Source organism: Macrobrachium nipponense, chromosome 25 (genome assembly GCF_015104395.2).
Source record: "Macrobrachium nipponense isolate FS-2020 chromosome 25, ASM1510439v2, whole genome shotgun sequence".
Classification (NCBI taxonomy): domain Eukaryota; kingdom Metazoa; phylum Arthropoda; class Malacostraca; order Decapoda; family Palaemonidae; genus Macrobrachium; species Macrobrachium nipponense.
The window spans coordinates 67,866,175-67,883,575 of NC_087214.1; the positions used below are offsets into that span (position 1 = coordinate 67,866,175).

At 36.5% G+C, this 17,401-nt stretch overlaps 1 protein-coding gene across 16 annotated transcripts in view; it reads left to right on the forward strand.

Annotated features, from left to right (window-relative positions):
• Positions 1 to 17,401, forward strand: part of LOC135199496 (anoctamin-5-like) — a 139,764-nt gene that overhangs the window by 26,446 nt on the left and 95,917 nt on the right. For 8 of the 16 annotated variants that reach the window (XM_064227590.1, XM_064227600.1, XM_064227587.1 and 5 more), the window contains 4 exons: positions 1,245 to 1,316; positions 4,631 to 4,675; positions 10,878 to 10,919; positions 16,630 to 16,790. In XM_064227590.1, the coding sequence (XP_064083660.1) occupies positions 1,245 to 1,316; positions 4,631 to 4,675; positions 10,878 to 10,919; positions 16,630 to 16,790 (320 nt within the window). The remainder of the gene's footprint in view (positions 1 to 1,244; positions 1,317 to 4,630; positions 4,676 to 10,877; positions 10,920 to 16,629; positions 16,791 to 17,401) is intronic. The other 8 variants (XM_064227595.1, XM_064227601.1, XM_064227588.1 and 5 more) reach the window with 7 other exon arrangements.

Below are 17,401 nucleotides of genomic sequence, written 5' to 3' on the forward strand. Positions count from 1 at the left end.
CAAGTAGAAAAGTATTAGCGTATGAATGCATTGTATCTTTGCTAAAACTTCTGAAGTTTCATTGGCAGACCTCAGCCTTTAATCCAATATGGAAGGCAGGGATTTAAGAAAAATAGATGAAAGTGAGTTGTGTTTATTTTTTTAAAAAGAAGCTATCAATACTCTTGTTATTACGATTATTATTGTTAAATTAGTTTAAGGAAACTGCCAAATCTTATTTGTAAAGTCATGGGGCTTACCTAAAGGATTTAGTCCTAGATGAGAAATGAAAGCTTTAGCAAATTAAAGGAAAATGAGTTGGACAGTTGAGAGGGAAGTGGCCGAAGAGAACTGATGAATATTAAAGGGCAAAAAGCAGTGCAGCTGCTGCTGAAGGGTTGCTGTGAACACCATCTTCAGTGTACCATGTGGGACACACTGTACGTGGTAGCCTCTACCTCCCCCCCCCCCCCCCCCCACACCACACACACACACACACACACACACAGGGAACTTCTCCATATAGTTTTCAAAGATTTATCTTCCTGAATTCCTTCATAAATAGAAACTGCCTGATCTTCCTGAAATCTTTCCTTCTCCAGCTGTGTGACAACCTTTTCTGATCCAAAAACTCCATTCAAACTAGTGTCCTACTTTTAATGAACAAAATCTTACTCTATTCCAAGAGTTGTAGGCTATACTCCCATTTGTAATATCAGTTATCAAACCAGTCTAACATGGACAGGTTTTAGTAATATACCCAATAATTCAAGGCTGTGTTTTCCCCAGTCTGAAGGCACTATAGATTTTAGAATCATTTGGACTTTTTGGGAATTTTATTTTTATGAGTTTAATGCTAAGCAATGGGTTGAAGTGTGTCTGTTCATCCAGTTACTATAATATGGTTATTGGGGGTCTGTGGGCATTTGTGTTATTACATATGTACAAGTGAAAGGCAGTAGTATAAGCCTGAGGACATTTTGATTAAACAAAAAACTACAACGATAGGACATTCTCTTATTAGAGAGTACCGCTGCAAGTTGGATAAGAGTACGCTAGCTCTTGAAAGCTTTGAGGAAAGGGAAATATTGCCTTATGAGTCTTTACTTCAGGGTTGCAAGAATTAGATCAGTGCATTTTGTATAATTTTGTTTTTTTTATGTAACTTTATAACCACATTTCTGTTCTGTATGATGTATTGTAAGCAAAGGGTGCACTACATTTAAGAAAACTGACATGAGCCTTTAACCTGTCTCCACCTCAAGTGTGATGGGCCACTCAGGAAGAGCTTTTTGGGGAGAGTTGGCGATCTGTTTCAGGAGTTGGTAAGAGAAATGGTAATGTGTAACCCAGAGGCACCAGTTTCCCCAACCTAACCTCTAACAATATTGACAGTCACAGGGATTTGTTTTCATTAATAACACCATTTTGATTTTTGAGTTCGTTGTATAATTCGTCTAGTTTTAGCATTTCGCGGAGCAGGCTACAGCCCTCTCTCATTAGCGTTTGTCTAGGATTGTGGCTGCCTGCTACGAATAGGAACAAGCAGAGTTTGATGGGTTAAGCACACAAACTTTTGTTTCCATTTCCATGAGTTTGAGGTTTTCAGTGAGGATGTTGATACATACTCTGTAGATACGTATTCCATAGGGCTCTCTTTGCAGCAAGATATTCTTTAGTGTCTTGATTCATTTGGAAGCTTATTTCTGTGTGTCTTGTTCTGTAGCTGCTTTTTGCTGTGTCTGTTGAGTTCTTGTAGAGCATGCTGCTGAATCTTGTGTTGTGTAAACTAGTGCAGTCTTAGAATAGATGAGTGTTTATCAATAATGTGAAGTTCTTATATGATTTGATGTTTACAGGTAGTGGAATTAAGGAAGATTTCTTTAGGTATATTTGTTCTATAACAGTGTTGTTCAAGCTATTAATCCTATTGCTCAAATTTTGTAAATTTCTTGCTAAGAGTAAAGGGTAAGAAATAATTACAGTATTCTAGGTCATCACAGTAGAAAGGGTTTTTACAGTGTGAATTTTAGTTGTCTGTAAATTAATGCAACATTGGAATCTGTCCCAATGATGCAAATATCCTTGCATTTACAGTCATGTTAGGATTAATATCAAGATTAAAAACTACCTAATTGATAATATATTTTAATGCTGCTATAAAGCACTAATTAATTTTGGGCTAAGGTTTTTAGCTAAATCACTAGAGATATTCTCCACAGTTAGTTTTCAAGACTTAAAATGGAGTTGTTTTTACTCTTTGAATTGAATAATAAGAAGCAGGCTAAGCTCTGGTGAAATTGCTTTGTCTCCAGTAAAAGGAGAATCACACAAAAATTGTATGAGTGAAGAGAAATTAAATTAATCAAATTATTGACAGTTGAAATAAGGAAGGCTACAGTGACTGTGTACGTACAACGCTTGGTAGGTGGAAGTGTACTGTATAAAATTTTTTACTTATTCCTGTACTGATGAATACTTTTTCTTTTTCTTTAATTTACATCTCTCACTGAATACCATTAATGAAAAAATGATTTTAGTTGGTTAAACTTGATGATTGTCCAACAAATGTTTGCTAAGTATTTCTTTTAAATGCCGAAGTTCTTTCCTGTAAATTTTGCGAGTGAGAGTACCAATCCGTGTCTTGAATTTAAATGCATTTGAGGTTTGTAAGTTTTCTGATATCTTCAGAAGCAACAATTTGCTAATTTAGGATTTGGATCTCCAAATACATATCCCCCAAGTTTTCTCTTCAATAAAAGTTTAAAATTGAAACTATTGTCCTAAATTACTGTTCTTCTCTTAGGATGTACAGTATAACTAGGTGCAGAATGGGCTATTTTCTCTGAAAAGAATCTCAATCAGTATGAGGTAAATGTCCTGGAAAACCTAATTGTAAAAATGACACTGAATAGAAAATTAAATGAAGTTTGTTTCTTCAAATTTCTCATGAGAGTATATAGAATGTGCTCTTACTATGATACTCTGATGACTATGATATTATTCAAGAGAATCAGATTAGGTTGATCCCAGCTTAAGGTTTTACATGGTGACTGCAGGAATTATGCAGTTAGCATATTGCAAACATTTTTGCGACTTTATTAGTATTTTCCAAACACCTTGATCCTCTTTATGGGTTGTTGCATACTGTAAAAGTATTGGGTCCTTGAAGTGGACTGATTGGCAAAAAAAAAAATACCATAGTTACTAGGATTTGGCAGAAGTTAAAGTCTGCATGTTCTTGGGTAATCCACTACTTAGTCTGATTGCTCTGACGCTACAAGCAAGAGTCATGAGGATCTAATTTAAGTGTTTCAAATATTTGTAGTGGCTGCCTTTTAGATGTGGTTATTCTCTTGACTAGGATGGACAAAAAAAAAAAAAAAAATCTGCCATGTAATGCTGATAAGAATAAAACCCACTGAATGTTTCATTTTAAGAAGCTTAATCATGGAACACCTGGAAGACTCGCCATTGGTTCTGTTTCAGCAGTGTTTGATATTGGTAAGGGTCAGAGAAGCATGCAGTAGGCACAAAAGAGCAGAAAGTGAAAAGAAAAATGGCATAAAGTGTTTAACTGGTCACCAAATTCAACCCAAGCATAAGGTTATGATTTCTGTACTAATGCAAAGCTCATTTAATGATGAACAATTGCAGTCACTTGTGATCATTCTTGCCATTCTGTTTTTAAGGAGATATCAGATGTTGTTGGAAAATGACAGCATTATAGAAAGAATGTGCTCTAGGAAATGTGTTTACAAGCTCATATTTCTGTTTTATAAACACTGTAATTCATGCAGTGACATTAAACCGAAGAATAGACTTCATTTTTCAAGTAGCAAAAGAATGTTTGTAGCAATATTTGCTGGTCACTGTTTTTATCTCCTGACACCACCCATTTATCATTGCTCATATGTGTCTTTGATTGTTATTATAGTAGATTCACATCAACTGTACATTTGATGTCTAGGCCAGTCCCTTACGATGCTCCTGATTGGCTGTTGATAAGCCAGTCACAAGGCTGGAAACTCTTCTCAGACTCTCGAGAGTTCACACAGGTAGGATATATGTTCCACATCTCCTGAGAGATACATTTTTCAAAAGTATCCCTCCGTAGAGGTGGAACATACATCCTGCCTATGTGAACTCTCAGGAGAGAGAGTTTCTAGCCCTGTGACTGGCTTATCAACAGCCAATCAGGAGCGTCGTAAGGTTGATGTTAATCTACTATAGTATCTGTGGTGTTAATTCTCGTTAGAATTTTCAAAGATCACCCATACCTTACTGCATGCCCAGAGGCCTATCTTGCCTCGTTATCAACAGATATTATTACAATAAAGGTGATGGTAACTTAAATAACCAATTCAGCACCATTAAGAGTTCCCATTCCTTTTTAGTAAGAGCATTATGTATCTGGAAAATTTTTTAATTGTGATTATATTTTGTCGTCTTAAGTGTGTGCATGAATGTACTCATGATTTACAGAATATGTTTGTTTTTTCAAAGTTGTTTGAAATTCTTACTTGGATAATGTTCAATAAAACCAGAGATCTTAATATTTTTGTTGTCTATATGTTACAATATATCTTAGTGTCAGCAAATCGCTCTGGGGAGACACTTTTTCTGTTATATTGAATCATTACTATTACAGACGCAGCAAAAATATCCTACGCTGTCGCACTTAGCGAAAATTCAGGTAACTGACCATGCCATAGTGCAAAGTACCATGGGGAACGTCATGTTTTAGGTTTGGATTACTGACTTTTGAGTTTGGAGTTAAGCACCCTAGACCGTTATACCTTGATGAATTTCCCCTGCTTGTGTTTCCACAAAACGTTCGGTTGCATAAATGATCTAGTAAGCATCAGAATTCTATTTTCAGGTTGAATATCTCTCTCTCTCTCTCTCTCTCTCTCTCTCTCTCTCTCTCTCTCTCTCTCTCTCTCTCTCTCTCTCTCTCTCTCGCTCTCTCTCTATCTCTCTCTGCTCTCTCTCTCTCTCTCTCTCTCTCTCCTCTTCTCTCTCTACTCTCTCTCTCTCTGATCTCTCTCTCTCTCTCTCTCTCTCTCTCTCTCTCTCTCTCTCTCTCTCTCTCTCTCTCTCTCTCTCTCTGAAAGATTTAGTTTTTAATTCCCAGGTCACTTTTGTAGAATTGAATATTGTTGTAATGAGTAACCTTTCGTTTTTCATGAGTAATTGATGTTCGACATCTGAGATTTTAAAAGAAAAAGTTCACATAGAAGCACATGTGCCAACTCCCATTATTGTACTGACCAAGGCTACGTTTATAACGATGCAAAATTTTAAACGGTCAAGGTTTTTTATTTGGAGTCCAAATGAACCTGACATAACAGTATGGCCAATGATCCTGACAGGTAAAATCAGGGATTTGAAAACAGAAAACTATCAACCCAGAATCCTAACTTCACTGGTTCAAGTTTTTCCTCATAGTTTCAGTACCTCATCCTTGTACACATTAGTAGTTTTGATAGACTGGTTTTAGTATTTCTATACACTAAGATGAGAGACTAGATTTTCATGGATTGCTGCCTTCAGTAAGCACCAGTGCAGAATTATTATGGCTATTATTTAGGCCATTCTTAATCCCCTTTTCTTCTGTAAGGGGGCAGTTCTTGTTTTGGGAAGTTATTTTGTATGTTTGTCTTTGTCAGTGGTACTTGTGGAAAATCTTAAATCTTCAGTGGTACTGCCACGTGTATTTGGGTTATCTATGATTCATCTTTCAGTTTTGGGTTTTCACTCCAGTCCATTACATTTGTGAGGTAGTAAATGATATTTTCTATATCATTCATCTTTTAGCAAGTACCTTATCCTAAGCATTTGGTCCTCTTCATATAGTAGCACTGGGTGATAACAGACCTTTGTTACTGAATTTCTCATTGTAGGCAGTGGTATCAGAAGGACAAGGTAATGACAAAAAATTTAAGTTTTGGAGTTTGTATGAGATGGCATGATATGGATGCCATGTGGTGATGCATGAGTGAACAGGAGGCGAGTGTTGTTTGGTTAAGTGTAAGAGTCAAGTTGCAGGAAGGGTCCAATTTGCAGTGTACGTTTTATGCCCCGTTGTGATCTTGCCTCAATCACCTTCTGGCATCATCATTTTTCTTTATATTTCTTGATTTTAGGTACAGGAATGTGTCTAGGTATATCTGTGCAGTGCATCCATCCTTCGTAAACAGTTTTTCTGTTCTTCCGAATGAAATTATTTTTTGTTATATTACAAATAATATTTGTATGTTTGAAAAAATTAAACCTGTAATTTACAATGTTGTTATTTTAATTATTTGTATTGTGGTTCGTGTTTGAGTGTGTGTTTGTGGAGACCAGTGACTACTGGGGAGTTCCCTTCCCGTTAATAGAAACTTGAACCCAAAGAAAACCCCAGAGTTTTGTAACAATGTAGTCCATGCTTGAGGTTTTGAGAGAATTAGGTTGACCATTTCCTCTTTCCATTTAGGAGTAAAGTTATGGTTTGCTAGAGTTTCTGTTGACATTGACTACCACTCAAGTTTGGGGCATTACTTAGTTCTTGACGTGCTTCCATACTGAGCTGGTCAGTCTTTGTGTGCGAAAGGAAAATTTTCTGCTAGTATTTAAATACTCTGTGATTTCTGCCCATATTTTTTGTTTGGAAAGATTGCTGTCTTGCAGAATACTTTTTATTTAACTACTCCGTTTGAAGCATCTGTCGGTACTGCCTCTGAAAGCTTTTCCAGAGAATGCTGTGGAGGCAGGCCAGAATCCCTTAAACATTACTTTCCTGAGAAATCGTCCAGTTTGTCAATCCATTCTACCTGCAGATGGCGCCCCCTTCTCTTGTATCTGCATGTTTTTAGTGACTAAAACCTTGATGCTATATATGAACTTTCAAAACTTTCGTTGTTTCTATTTAGGGTGACTTTCTGACTTTTCTCTCCCTGTAACTTATCGAATTGGGTAATTGGCACGATTTGGTTAAATCATTGATTAGATGCGTTAAACAATTGTGAAATTTTTTTATGGCTCAAACAGAAGTTTCTATTTAGCTTTGTAAACAAATCATTTATGATGGTGACAGGCAGTGTCGGTATTCTAGGAGTCAATTGAAGCTTGACATGAAATACTAGTTATTAACGTCTGGTATTTCATTTCTCATTGGAAGTTACTTGAAAGATGTGCATTCTTATACTACTCATTCTTTGTTCTTCAGTTCCCAGAAGGGAGGACCCTTGTGTTGTCTGCCCTTACATAGTTTTGTTCTTTAGGCAGTTTTTCCTCTCGCCCTGAAATTTCACAGAGTTCCATAGTCACATGCTTATCTGCTTAATAGAGTGCAACACCGACTTATGGTGGGTTTGATCTTACGGCACTTTTTCAGCGCAGTTAACAGCATTTTACAACAGTCAACGGTATTTTAGAGCGCCGTAACTAGATGTTACGTCAAGTTACGATGCTGTAAGCGGCATTGATGGCGCTAATGGCAAGAATAGGCCTTGAGTTATGGCGTTACGGCACTGTAACTTCATGCAACATCAAGTTAAGGTGCCATAAGCATCATTAAAGCCCCGATAACAGTGAAACACCAACTTAGGCAAAAATCAACTTACAGCACGTCGTTGAAACGGATCCCCTGCCACAAGTCGAGAACCTACTAGGCAGTGAATTGATATGAATGGGGATTTTTGTGTTTTTGTTTGAACTTTGTGATTGATTGCAATGATATTGGTTTAAGGAAGTTTTTATATTTGTTGGTGGAGGTATATGCACAGTATTTGTTTTTGGTTATGGGCAGATACTAATCAATTCAACTGGAGCTTACAGTAAGTTGTAGCAGAAATAAAATTAGTGTGGTTATTTTATTGCCAATTTGTTTTAATTGCATCGTGTATAGCACATGGTCATGTTGTAAGTATAGAAATATGTGTATGTATATTGGTAGTGTTGCTGTTTTTCCGTATTGGCAATAATTACTTCTTGTTTTTCCTGGGTAGTTCAAATCAGGTTAGTCAGCAGTGGATCTTTTTCTCATTGATTTTGTAATTGCATCAGCTGCATTTGGTATCCATAACATTTTCTAAAGAAAGTGTATATGTATCCCATTGATGAAGAGGTAAACACTCAGAAACAGCAAGTATCTTTCCACCAAAGTAATTTTTTTTCTATGTATACACCCAAAGTTTGCCGAGTTATCAAGCATTGTGTGACAATCAAATCTCTAGTGATATCTGGAAAAAGAAGGGAAGTATTTTCAATGGAGTTTATGATATCTTTATATCCATAGTTGGATGAATCAGCCTTGATACAGACATTACTTTGGCTTCTCTAGGTCCACCACACTGAGCTAGACCAACTTAGGTTCATTCCATATAGTATACATTTAATACTTTAACATTTATGTCTTCTCCCATCGTAGTATTCTTTAGTACTAATTTTGTTGTAAACAGAAAAGGGTAAATGGCAGCATTGTTGCCCTAGCTACCTATTTTTATGGAGAAAACTTTTTAAGGCTAGTTTTCTGTATAAAACAAAAGTTACAAAGAAATAATTTCTGTCGTCTAGACAAGAGGGGAAGTATAATTTTTTAGACCAGTATTTGTTTTAACCAAAGACCAGGTACATCCAGGCATCCAGTTAAATTTGAAGAAGAATGGGCACTTTCGAAGGACAAATTAAAAAATGCTCTCCTTAACTGAATTTTTGGAAACGGGGTATAAAAGAAGTGAACCATATCTAGCTTTTGCATTTTTATGTACGTACTCATAATAGATACCACTGCAACAATAAAGACCATGGTAAGGATTGTGAGAGCTTATTGTAGAGTATAACAATGAATCAAAGGGATTTAATAACAAATCCAAATGAATTTGCAAATGTACCAATTGTCAGTTTTACTCATTAGCAAAAAGGAAAAAAAAAAAGATAGTACAGCATGTAGTCTTTTATTTTAGGATGATCTCTTCCATATTGGATAAGGCAAAAACTCATTACTATACTGTGTTAGCGTAGTGTGACAAGACCACTACTGTCTTCTGAGGGATCAGCCCTTCATTGCAGGATAGGTCAGAGGATTTTCATATTAAAATGTTGTTTGATGAGACCACAGGTAATTTTTTTTCTCACAAGGTTGCCCAAAATAACAATTGGAGCGGGATAGAATTGAGAGAAGTTGGACAGTGTTGTTAAAAAAAATGGAGGAAATGGATAAAAATAACAAACAGAAAGCAGTGCAGTTGGTGGGGTTGGTGCATGCTATATTGAAGGCGCACTATAAATGCGAAAAAAAATATAAGGGAAGAATTACAAAATTTAAAAGACTTTAAGAAACTTATAACTTATTTACAACATTGTTGTGCTGAATGCCCCTCAAATAATGGAACAATTACAATACTTCAACCAACAATTTAAGTCTCCTATTTCTGACTGCTTAAAAATTGATGAGGAATCCTGGTGTTGATAACAAAAATAAGTAAGCAACTGCTAAATGTTGGTGGCAGGTGTTGTTAACATAATCAAGAACAGCTGAGTAGGAGGAATATCATTTATTCATTCAAGTGTGAGAGCAAAGTCTTTTGAAATTATTAATGGGTATACAGGCAGTGCCCAGCGTACGACGGGGGATTCCGTTTTTGAGATGCGTCGTAAGCTGAAAATCATCGTAAGCTGGAAAATCGTCAAAAATTCTAAGAAAACTTTATTTTGAATGTTTTGGTTTATTAAAAATTATGTAAACTGCATTTTTATTGCAGTTTTCTAAAAAAAAAAAAAAAAAAAAAACTTCAAATATTATTATTTTGCATTTTTGGAGTCATATTTCTTCTGCCAGATTGGCATCGTAAATGCCGTAACCCTGGAACATGTGCCGCAAACCTGGAAATAATTTCTGGCTAATATAATTGGAAAGTGTCGTAACCTTGGAATATTGTAAAACGAACCCGTCGTAAGCCAGGGACTGCCTGTAATTGGGATTTTTGGTATGGGGAAATGAAATTGTCACTCGGTTTTCTTAATTTTATGTAACGTGTCAGGTTCTTGAAGTTTGATATTTTTTTTGGCCTTGCATTCAAGTCCTCCATTTTGACTGTCTTTCATTGGTGAATGCTTTATTGTTCCAAATAGTTAAATAGTTATTCCTCTGGTTGGTGGTAAGGGCCTATGTTACTCTGAAAGAAAAAAGTATTTAAAATTGGAATATTTAAAAAAAAAGTGAATGTTCAGTTAACCACATTCTTATTGTTGGTGTTTGTTAGGAAGCTAGCAGGGCACTGATAACAGGCTTGTCTTTTGAGGCATTACTTTTTCGATATTTTGAGGCTGTTAAGGGAAACTGGCGCCAAGGTTTTTTTTTTTAAGTCTTTAATGACCAATCTTCTAAAAGAATTGTAAAAGCATGACATTTTGTCTAGACTCAGCATATGACGAGTGACTAGAGTTGAGAGACCAATTCGCTTTTAGAGTAGTATACTCACAAAGTAGGGGGCTGTCTTGTTTTAAGGTGCAATCACTTCAGTGGCTGTTAATAGATTCAGGAGTTTGAGAGCCATTTTAATCTCGTACTATCAAGTTGTCACGTTCGTTTGGCAGCAGACACACGTAATGCACACTGAAGGTGATTTAAGTGGTTTGCGTACGTACTCATGCTAATGTTGCCTTGAGCTTCTTTACCCTACGTAGAACACGTTAGTCGTGGTAAGTACTTTTCTGTCCCCATCCCAGACAGCAGCCGTGTTCGAGGAAAGCTGAATTTCACTTTTTTTTTTTCGTTCTATAAAATAAACCATGTTTTGTACTTTATTGTAATCCCCTTATTTTTATTTTATGTTCCTTACACATCTTCAAGGTTTTCAATGATGCAAGATAACGGAGAGAGTTTTATGTTTCTTTTCGTCCCTTTACAGAAGTTGGATGAGGTGTTTCTGAAGCATCGTATTGTGGTCAATGTAAGATGCCTTGCTCCTGTTTTATGTGCATGTGTTAAAAATAAAATGGTCTGCTACTCAGCTTGCGATGCATGCACACACTCTTAACGTTGCCTGGTTTGTAAAAGACGCATCGGCTTCGGCTGGCTCTCACGTTTTGCTTTTTTTGCACCGGTTCAAAGAGAGGAAACGGCTCTCATTGTGTGGAAGACAGTTTTTCACGTTTTCCAAGTCATACGTTGTGGACAAATATTGTTCCTTGTCACATTGGTTTCACACTGAAAACTAGGAACTCTTCTCCACAATGAGAGCTGAAGTTAGGTTACTTCCACTGTCAAGTATATTCAGAATGATTTAGTAATTTAATATTAAGTTCAATACACAAATTTTTGTCAACATTTTCAAGTATTTTAGTTATGTATTTGTATCTCAGAATTGCAGTATAACACAGTATTTTAATTTTAGGTATTGTGTAGTAGTTGTTATTATTCATACACTTGCGTCCCAGAAAGTAATTGTTTGTTGAAGGAATTGTTAGTTGAAGGAATTATTTTTAAATCCTTAGTTGCAGGATAAGTTACTGTAGGGTTTTGTTAAGATTACTGATTATTGTAATTGCCATTTACCTTGGATATTTCATGAAATTATTTCACAGGTGAATGTTCATTAATCATTTCTGTATTGATAGTTTTAACAGGCAGTGCCATTACACTACATATTTACATTTATAAAAAGTAGATGTCCTCCAGGAAATTTACTACTTGACTTCAAGTATGCAGTGATTAGAAAGTTCTTTAGTTTTTTTATTTTTTCTTTAATAAGTCTTTAAGGAAACCTCTTTATTTACAGTTACAAGACTAACATTTTACTAAATCTCATTTAATAAAACTCTGAGGGCCTGTTAGTACTACTTTTCAATTAAGGTATTCTTTGCATTGTAATCATTTCTCCATTGCTTACCATCTCGTTTCTTTCAGATGCAAAATTGATTCAGCTGGTGATAGAACTTTCATTCTCTTTACTTCTAGCAGCTCATTGTTACTCGTTAACATACCCACCCATCTGCCTCATGTATTTGTTTATGGTGTCCTCTGTAAGACATATAACCCAGTTTCCTTGTTAGATAACACCCCTTTCCATCCCTGGTCTTCTTTGGTTCTTTATTGTTGTCCAGTTTGACATGTAGCTGCAACTTTTATAGTATATGTATATGTATACCCTCCCTGTCCTTGTAGCAATTGTATGTATTGTCTGTCTAAATAGGAGCAAATGAGAGTCTTGCTATAGATTTCAAGTACCCAATAAACTTTTTGAATCTTTGAAGATTAGTGTCTGGTATGTTATGACTCAATGTGAAACTGCTCAAGCCACACCAGATTGAAAGATCTTGTAAGGAGAAAAGACCCACTGAGTATGCCCGAGAAGGAAAAAAAAGTAATTTCTCCTCGTGACTCCTTCGGAGTTGGTTGTGCTGCTCTTCTTCTTAGGATCATGGCTGTTTTTTTTCCCATCATTATGGAGTGTCGTTCAGTTTTTCCTCTTTCACATAGATTTGATGATTTGCTGGCTTCGTCCAGACTTACTGCGATTATTGCCGAGTGCATTTATTGCTGAGTTAGTATCTTTTTAGGCATTTGGTTGGTGGCATGCTTACCTCCACTGAGTTACCATGAGAACTGACACCTCAACGTACCTAAGGATTTTATGTGTATTATACTATGATTTTTCATCTAGTTTGGTTATAAAAGCACTGAAACACTATTCACAGCACTACAAGAACATATGCAGAGCAAAAATGACTGCAGATACTGTGCATGTAACTGTTATCATTTATATTTTTAAGGTATTACAGTACTATAATACGGCAAATAATGCTCACAGAGTATTTTAGTTAAAATTAGACAGAACTGAATAGTAGGTAATAAGTAATTATGAGCCTGCCCTAACAACTGCTTCATCCAAAATTGCTGCAACAGTCAAGTTTTTGATGCATATGTAACATTTAACAATGTAGTTGTGTTAAAAATAACTTTTAACTATTTGTACTATATACAGGAATTATATTGTACATAGTTAGTGTATTAAGAGAAAATTTTTAGCTGCTGTTTTGAGTTATACAATTCCACAAAGTTTTCTGAAACATTTAGAAGAAGCAGCATGTACTTGTTTTATACAAATTCCTGTAAACTACTCTTTTTTGGTAATAAAACTGATTAATGAAAATATTGCAGTATTGATAGTTAAATATGTTATGTGACTGAAAAATAACTGTCTAACTCCTGTAATGTACTAACTCTCAAAAAAACTAACTTTTTCCACTGAATGTATCTAACATTACCTCTATCAATGTAAAAACCACCTAATGTAATTAAGAGACAAAAATAAAATTAGAATGCATTCTTATTAATAAGGTACATTTCATTATGGATAGACACAAAAATCTTAGTAGATGTATGCACTGGAATATCCATATCTAACATCCAAGCTTATACTGTATGATCCGCTAATGACTGAATGAGGTTCGATGCTTCCAGAAGACCATCCAGAAGTGTTTTAGCATTTTCTTTCATCAATCAGGTCTTGGCAGGTGTAGATAGGTCCCTAAGTAACTGGTTCCTCACAGTTGCTTTCGTAGCTGCAGTTAGCTTTATGTTGGAAAGGAGTCTCTATGTCCCCTCCTGTCCCAATCCTAGCTACAGCAATTTCTTCAGTTTTTGTCATTGGGGTAACCACCAGAATATTTGGAAGGGAGTGCCATTAGTTCCTCCAGATGCAAATTTGTAAGTTTTTTTTTGTGCATGGAGTAGATCCAGGGAGAGATCCACAAGCACACAAACTACTTGGAGCTTCAGGCCGTCTTAGGCCTCCAAGCATTCATGACTGTTTGGTTGGGCTCAAGTGTGGTCACTGCTGACAACTTTGCTGTAATTCCTTATCTGATGGTGGCAAAGAAACTATAATATGCTGAAAAAGAATGTTACTTCAGCAATGATTCAAAAAGATACCATTGCGCCTTTGTCTGTCCTGGGAGTTTGCAAGGCTGTAGGGAATGCACTTGTCAGTGCGGCTGACTTATCAGGTTATTCAGAGTAGTCCCTCTGCGCATGTGTCTGCAAGGCCTTGTGGCAAGTGTTGGAGGTGCCTTGGCTGGATCTGTTAGGTCAAGTGGTTTGCTTAGTTTGTACCAGGTTCAAGTTTTCAGGTGGTCTGGGTGTCTATTGTATCCCTCCCATTCAAATTGGTACATCAGGTTGTAGTAAAGTTTTGGGCAGTACACAAATGAGACTCAGTGCCCTGCCACAATGGTTCCTAGATCTCTTGGATCTCATCACACTTTTCCAGGAGTCCTCTTTCTGCTTGGAGGTTCTGAAACAACGCCATTTCCGCCAATTTCATAGACATTTGGTTACTCATCTTCCTATAATAAGTTTGTTGCTTTGCACGACAAGGAGGGTTCTTGTAATTTGTAAAGTCAGTCCCCGATTATTGGCGGGGTTCCGTTCCTGGGGGTGTTGCCGATAACCAGAAACCGCCATTAACTGAAGCTCAGCAATTCATGGCCCCGTAAAACCGGATTGCCAATAACCAGGGACTGCCTCTATTGGCTTTGGCATGGGCGTATTTAGATGTTTCAAAATCGGTCCCCCCAACAGGATTGAAGACTTCTCCTCCCTGGAGTTTGATTAACACATGAATTGTAACTCTAATTCTTAGAGGTCACATTGTTGCCAAGGTCCTTATGTGAAATTTGTTTATCTTTTGTGACTCATAAATGTTTGTTTATTCCAGAGATGTATTTTTGTGTAGGGTTATGTACTACCTCATACTCTTTGACTGGGGTGTGTGTTTCCCATTGTACCCACTATTACCCCTTGTGTACTTAGTATGATTTGTATCCATACTTGAAGAAGCCGTCATGATTTTTGGAGATTATATCTGATTCCATTTGTCTATTGTCTCCCGGGGGTTGAAAATCTTTGTGATCTGTTTTTTTTCTGGAGTTCATCTGTTTCATCGTCATTTGTCAATTGCAATTAAGGATATTTGTGATTAAGAATACAATTGATTTGTAAGAGCAAATGATACAGTAAAACACATTTTTCTACAAGCCCATTAATCATAACCTTCAGTGCCCGTATGTTCTCCCCAGTCTTCAATTTGTTTGTTAGCACAGGGAATGAGAAGCATCACATATAGTACAGCAGGAACCTAGCTCTCAGGCATGTGTGGTTGGGCTTTGCTTCTTCCAAGATCTTTCAGACTGGTGAAAATATGTCCGTTTCACACACAATAGGACAATACTTGTGATTAATGAATTTGTAGAAACATGTGTTTTATAGTGAAAACATTACATTTTCCCATTATGTGTCAAGATGGTAGTAGATCACTTTCTGTTCTAAATGTAAGTTATTGTTTAAAGTACATTTGTACCTTTTATTTTTCATAGCTAACAAACCTGAGGTCCTAACATTTACTGGCCACCCCTCTCTTTTCCTGGGTTGGGGGAATGACTAGTGGGTCACGAAGTTCTGTGCCTGGTCAGTGACCAGCTTCCACTTAGTGTACCTTGAGTTGCCAGATGCCACAGATTCCTTACTTTACAAATCTTTGTTTTTAACATCCTCACAGGAGGAAAGATCAAAAGAGGTGATCCTAGCAAGGCTACGTATAGGACACACAAGATTCTCACATGGTCACTTGATGTCAACACCACATGCTGACCCAGTGAAATGTAACAGATGTCAAACACCCATGACAGAGCAGCATTTGCTTGTTGAGTGCCCAAATTGGACCCAGCAAAGATCTATTTATCTGCGGAGTTCGGAAATGAAAAATATTCTTGCTGAAAGCAGGGATTTTTCAATTAATAAAATCATTAGTTTTTTAAATAAGACGGGTTTCTCAAATAAAGTTTTTTTTTTTTTTTCTCTTCCCCTCTCAGGATTGATCCCTGAGAACCAGCCCGAGAAGAGTCTACTTGAGACTCAGAGGTCTGGAAAAACTAACCCCTATTAATAATAATAATAACTGCTTCCCAGCAGGCACAAGAAGATTATCCTATTGTTGAGACCTCAGGTTTGTTGGCTATGAAAATTACAAATTGAGTAGAAATTTGTCATTTTTCTGTTTTTCCCAGTTTTGGGACATCTATTAAGAAGATCAAGCCTTAGTTTTAAAAAAATCTTCATGCAAAAATTTTCCTTGGATTTTGGACATTTTGTACATTTATTTTACCACTGAAACTCATAATAAATTTAGTAACGTAAGGAATGATAAAATGAAAAAGATTTAGTTTCACTGTGGCTAACCATCTTGATTCAGATGTGAGTAGTTAAGTTCAATGAATCCGTATTCGTTCTTTGTTTTTATATGAGGCATCAGTCTAAATGATAGTTATCCTAATAACACTGGAATATTTCCTGTACAGTGATTGTAAAACAATTTGTTAAATTAAAATGTTACCTTTGGATAACATTATGTTGCTTTAGATAACATTGTTTACGTTATGTTTAGACTTTCCATTTAGAGTTCCTCAAATCATTTTTCCAGCCATTGGCTTTTTTTAAATGCTCATCTTGGTAGGCAAAGAATGAACAAAATCATCTTGGTAGGCAAATATGTAATGAACAAAGTTACGAACATCACAGATAATTAGTGTATTTAATGTATTAGGCCAATTTGCCTTCATGAACAGTGTATGTACAAATTTGACATACTTTAATATTTGCAGTTTCCTGGGCTGCCTCCTTTAGAATTCTCACCGCCTGCAATATTCAACGACATGACGGATTGCGTGAGTCGAATGTTCAACTTTGTGAAATTGGACCCAGGTGTTTTCCCTCCAAAGAATCGACATTTTACGGCCGTTTATTCGAGAGACAAGGAATACTTGTGAGTAAACTGTTGAATATTTTGTCTCTACTTTTTTTCTTAATAGTACTGGCAGTCCCCATCTACATTGGTCCACCCGTATTCGTAGGTTATGCGTACCAGACCCCCCCCACCCCCACCCACCCGTGAATAGTTAGAACCCACGAATAGTTGGAACCCCCTATGAAAATGATTAAGACCTATTTTGGTAGTTGAAACTCAAGGAAAACCCACTGATTTTTTTAGAGCTGATTTTTTTAATAGTTTTATCACAAAAAGTGCATTTTATGATGAAATTGATAAAAAAAACAAGAATTTGTGGATATTTCTCATAGAAAAATACCGCGAATAGGCGAATTTTCCTCGAATAATGCGGGGAAATGTTCCAGAGAGAAATCTGCGAATGTGTGAGCCCGCAAATCCGGAGAACACGAATACAAGGGGGTCCACTGTATTGGCATCAGTAAGCGGTTAACTACAATAGTAAGCAAATTATTGATGCTTATGACATTGTAAACACCATATTTTACTCTTTATTATCAGCAATTTTCAGTTAGTGGCACTCAGCCAGGAACGGAACCCCCAACGTTAACCAATGTTAACTTGTATTGTTTACTCGCTTTGAGGGCACC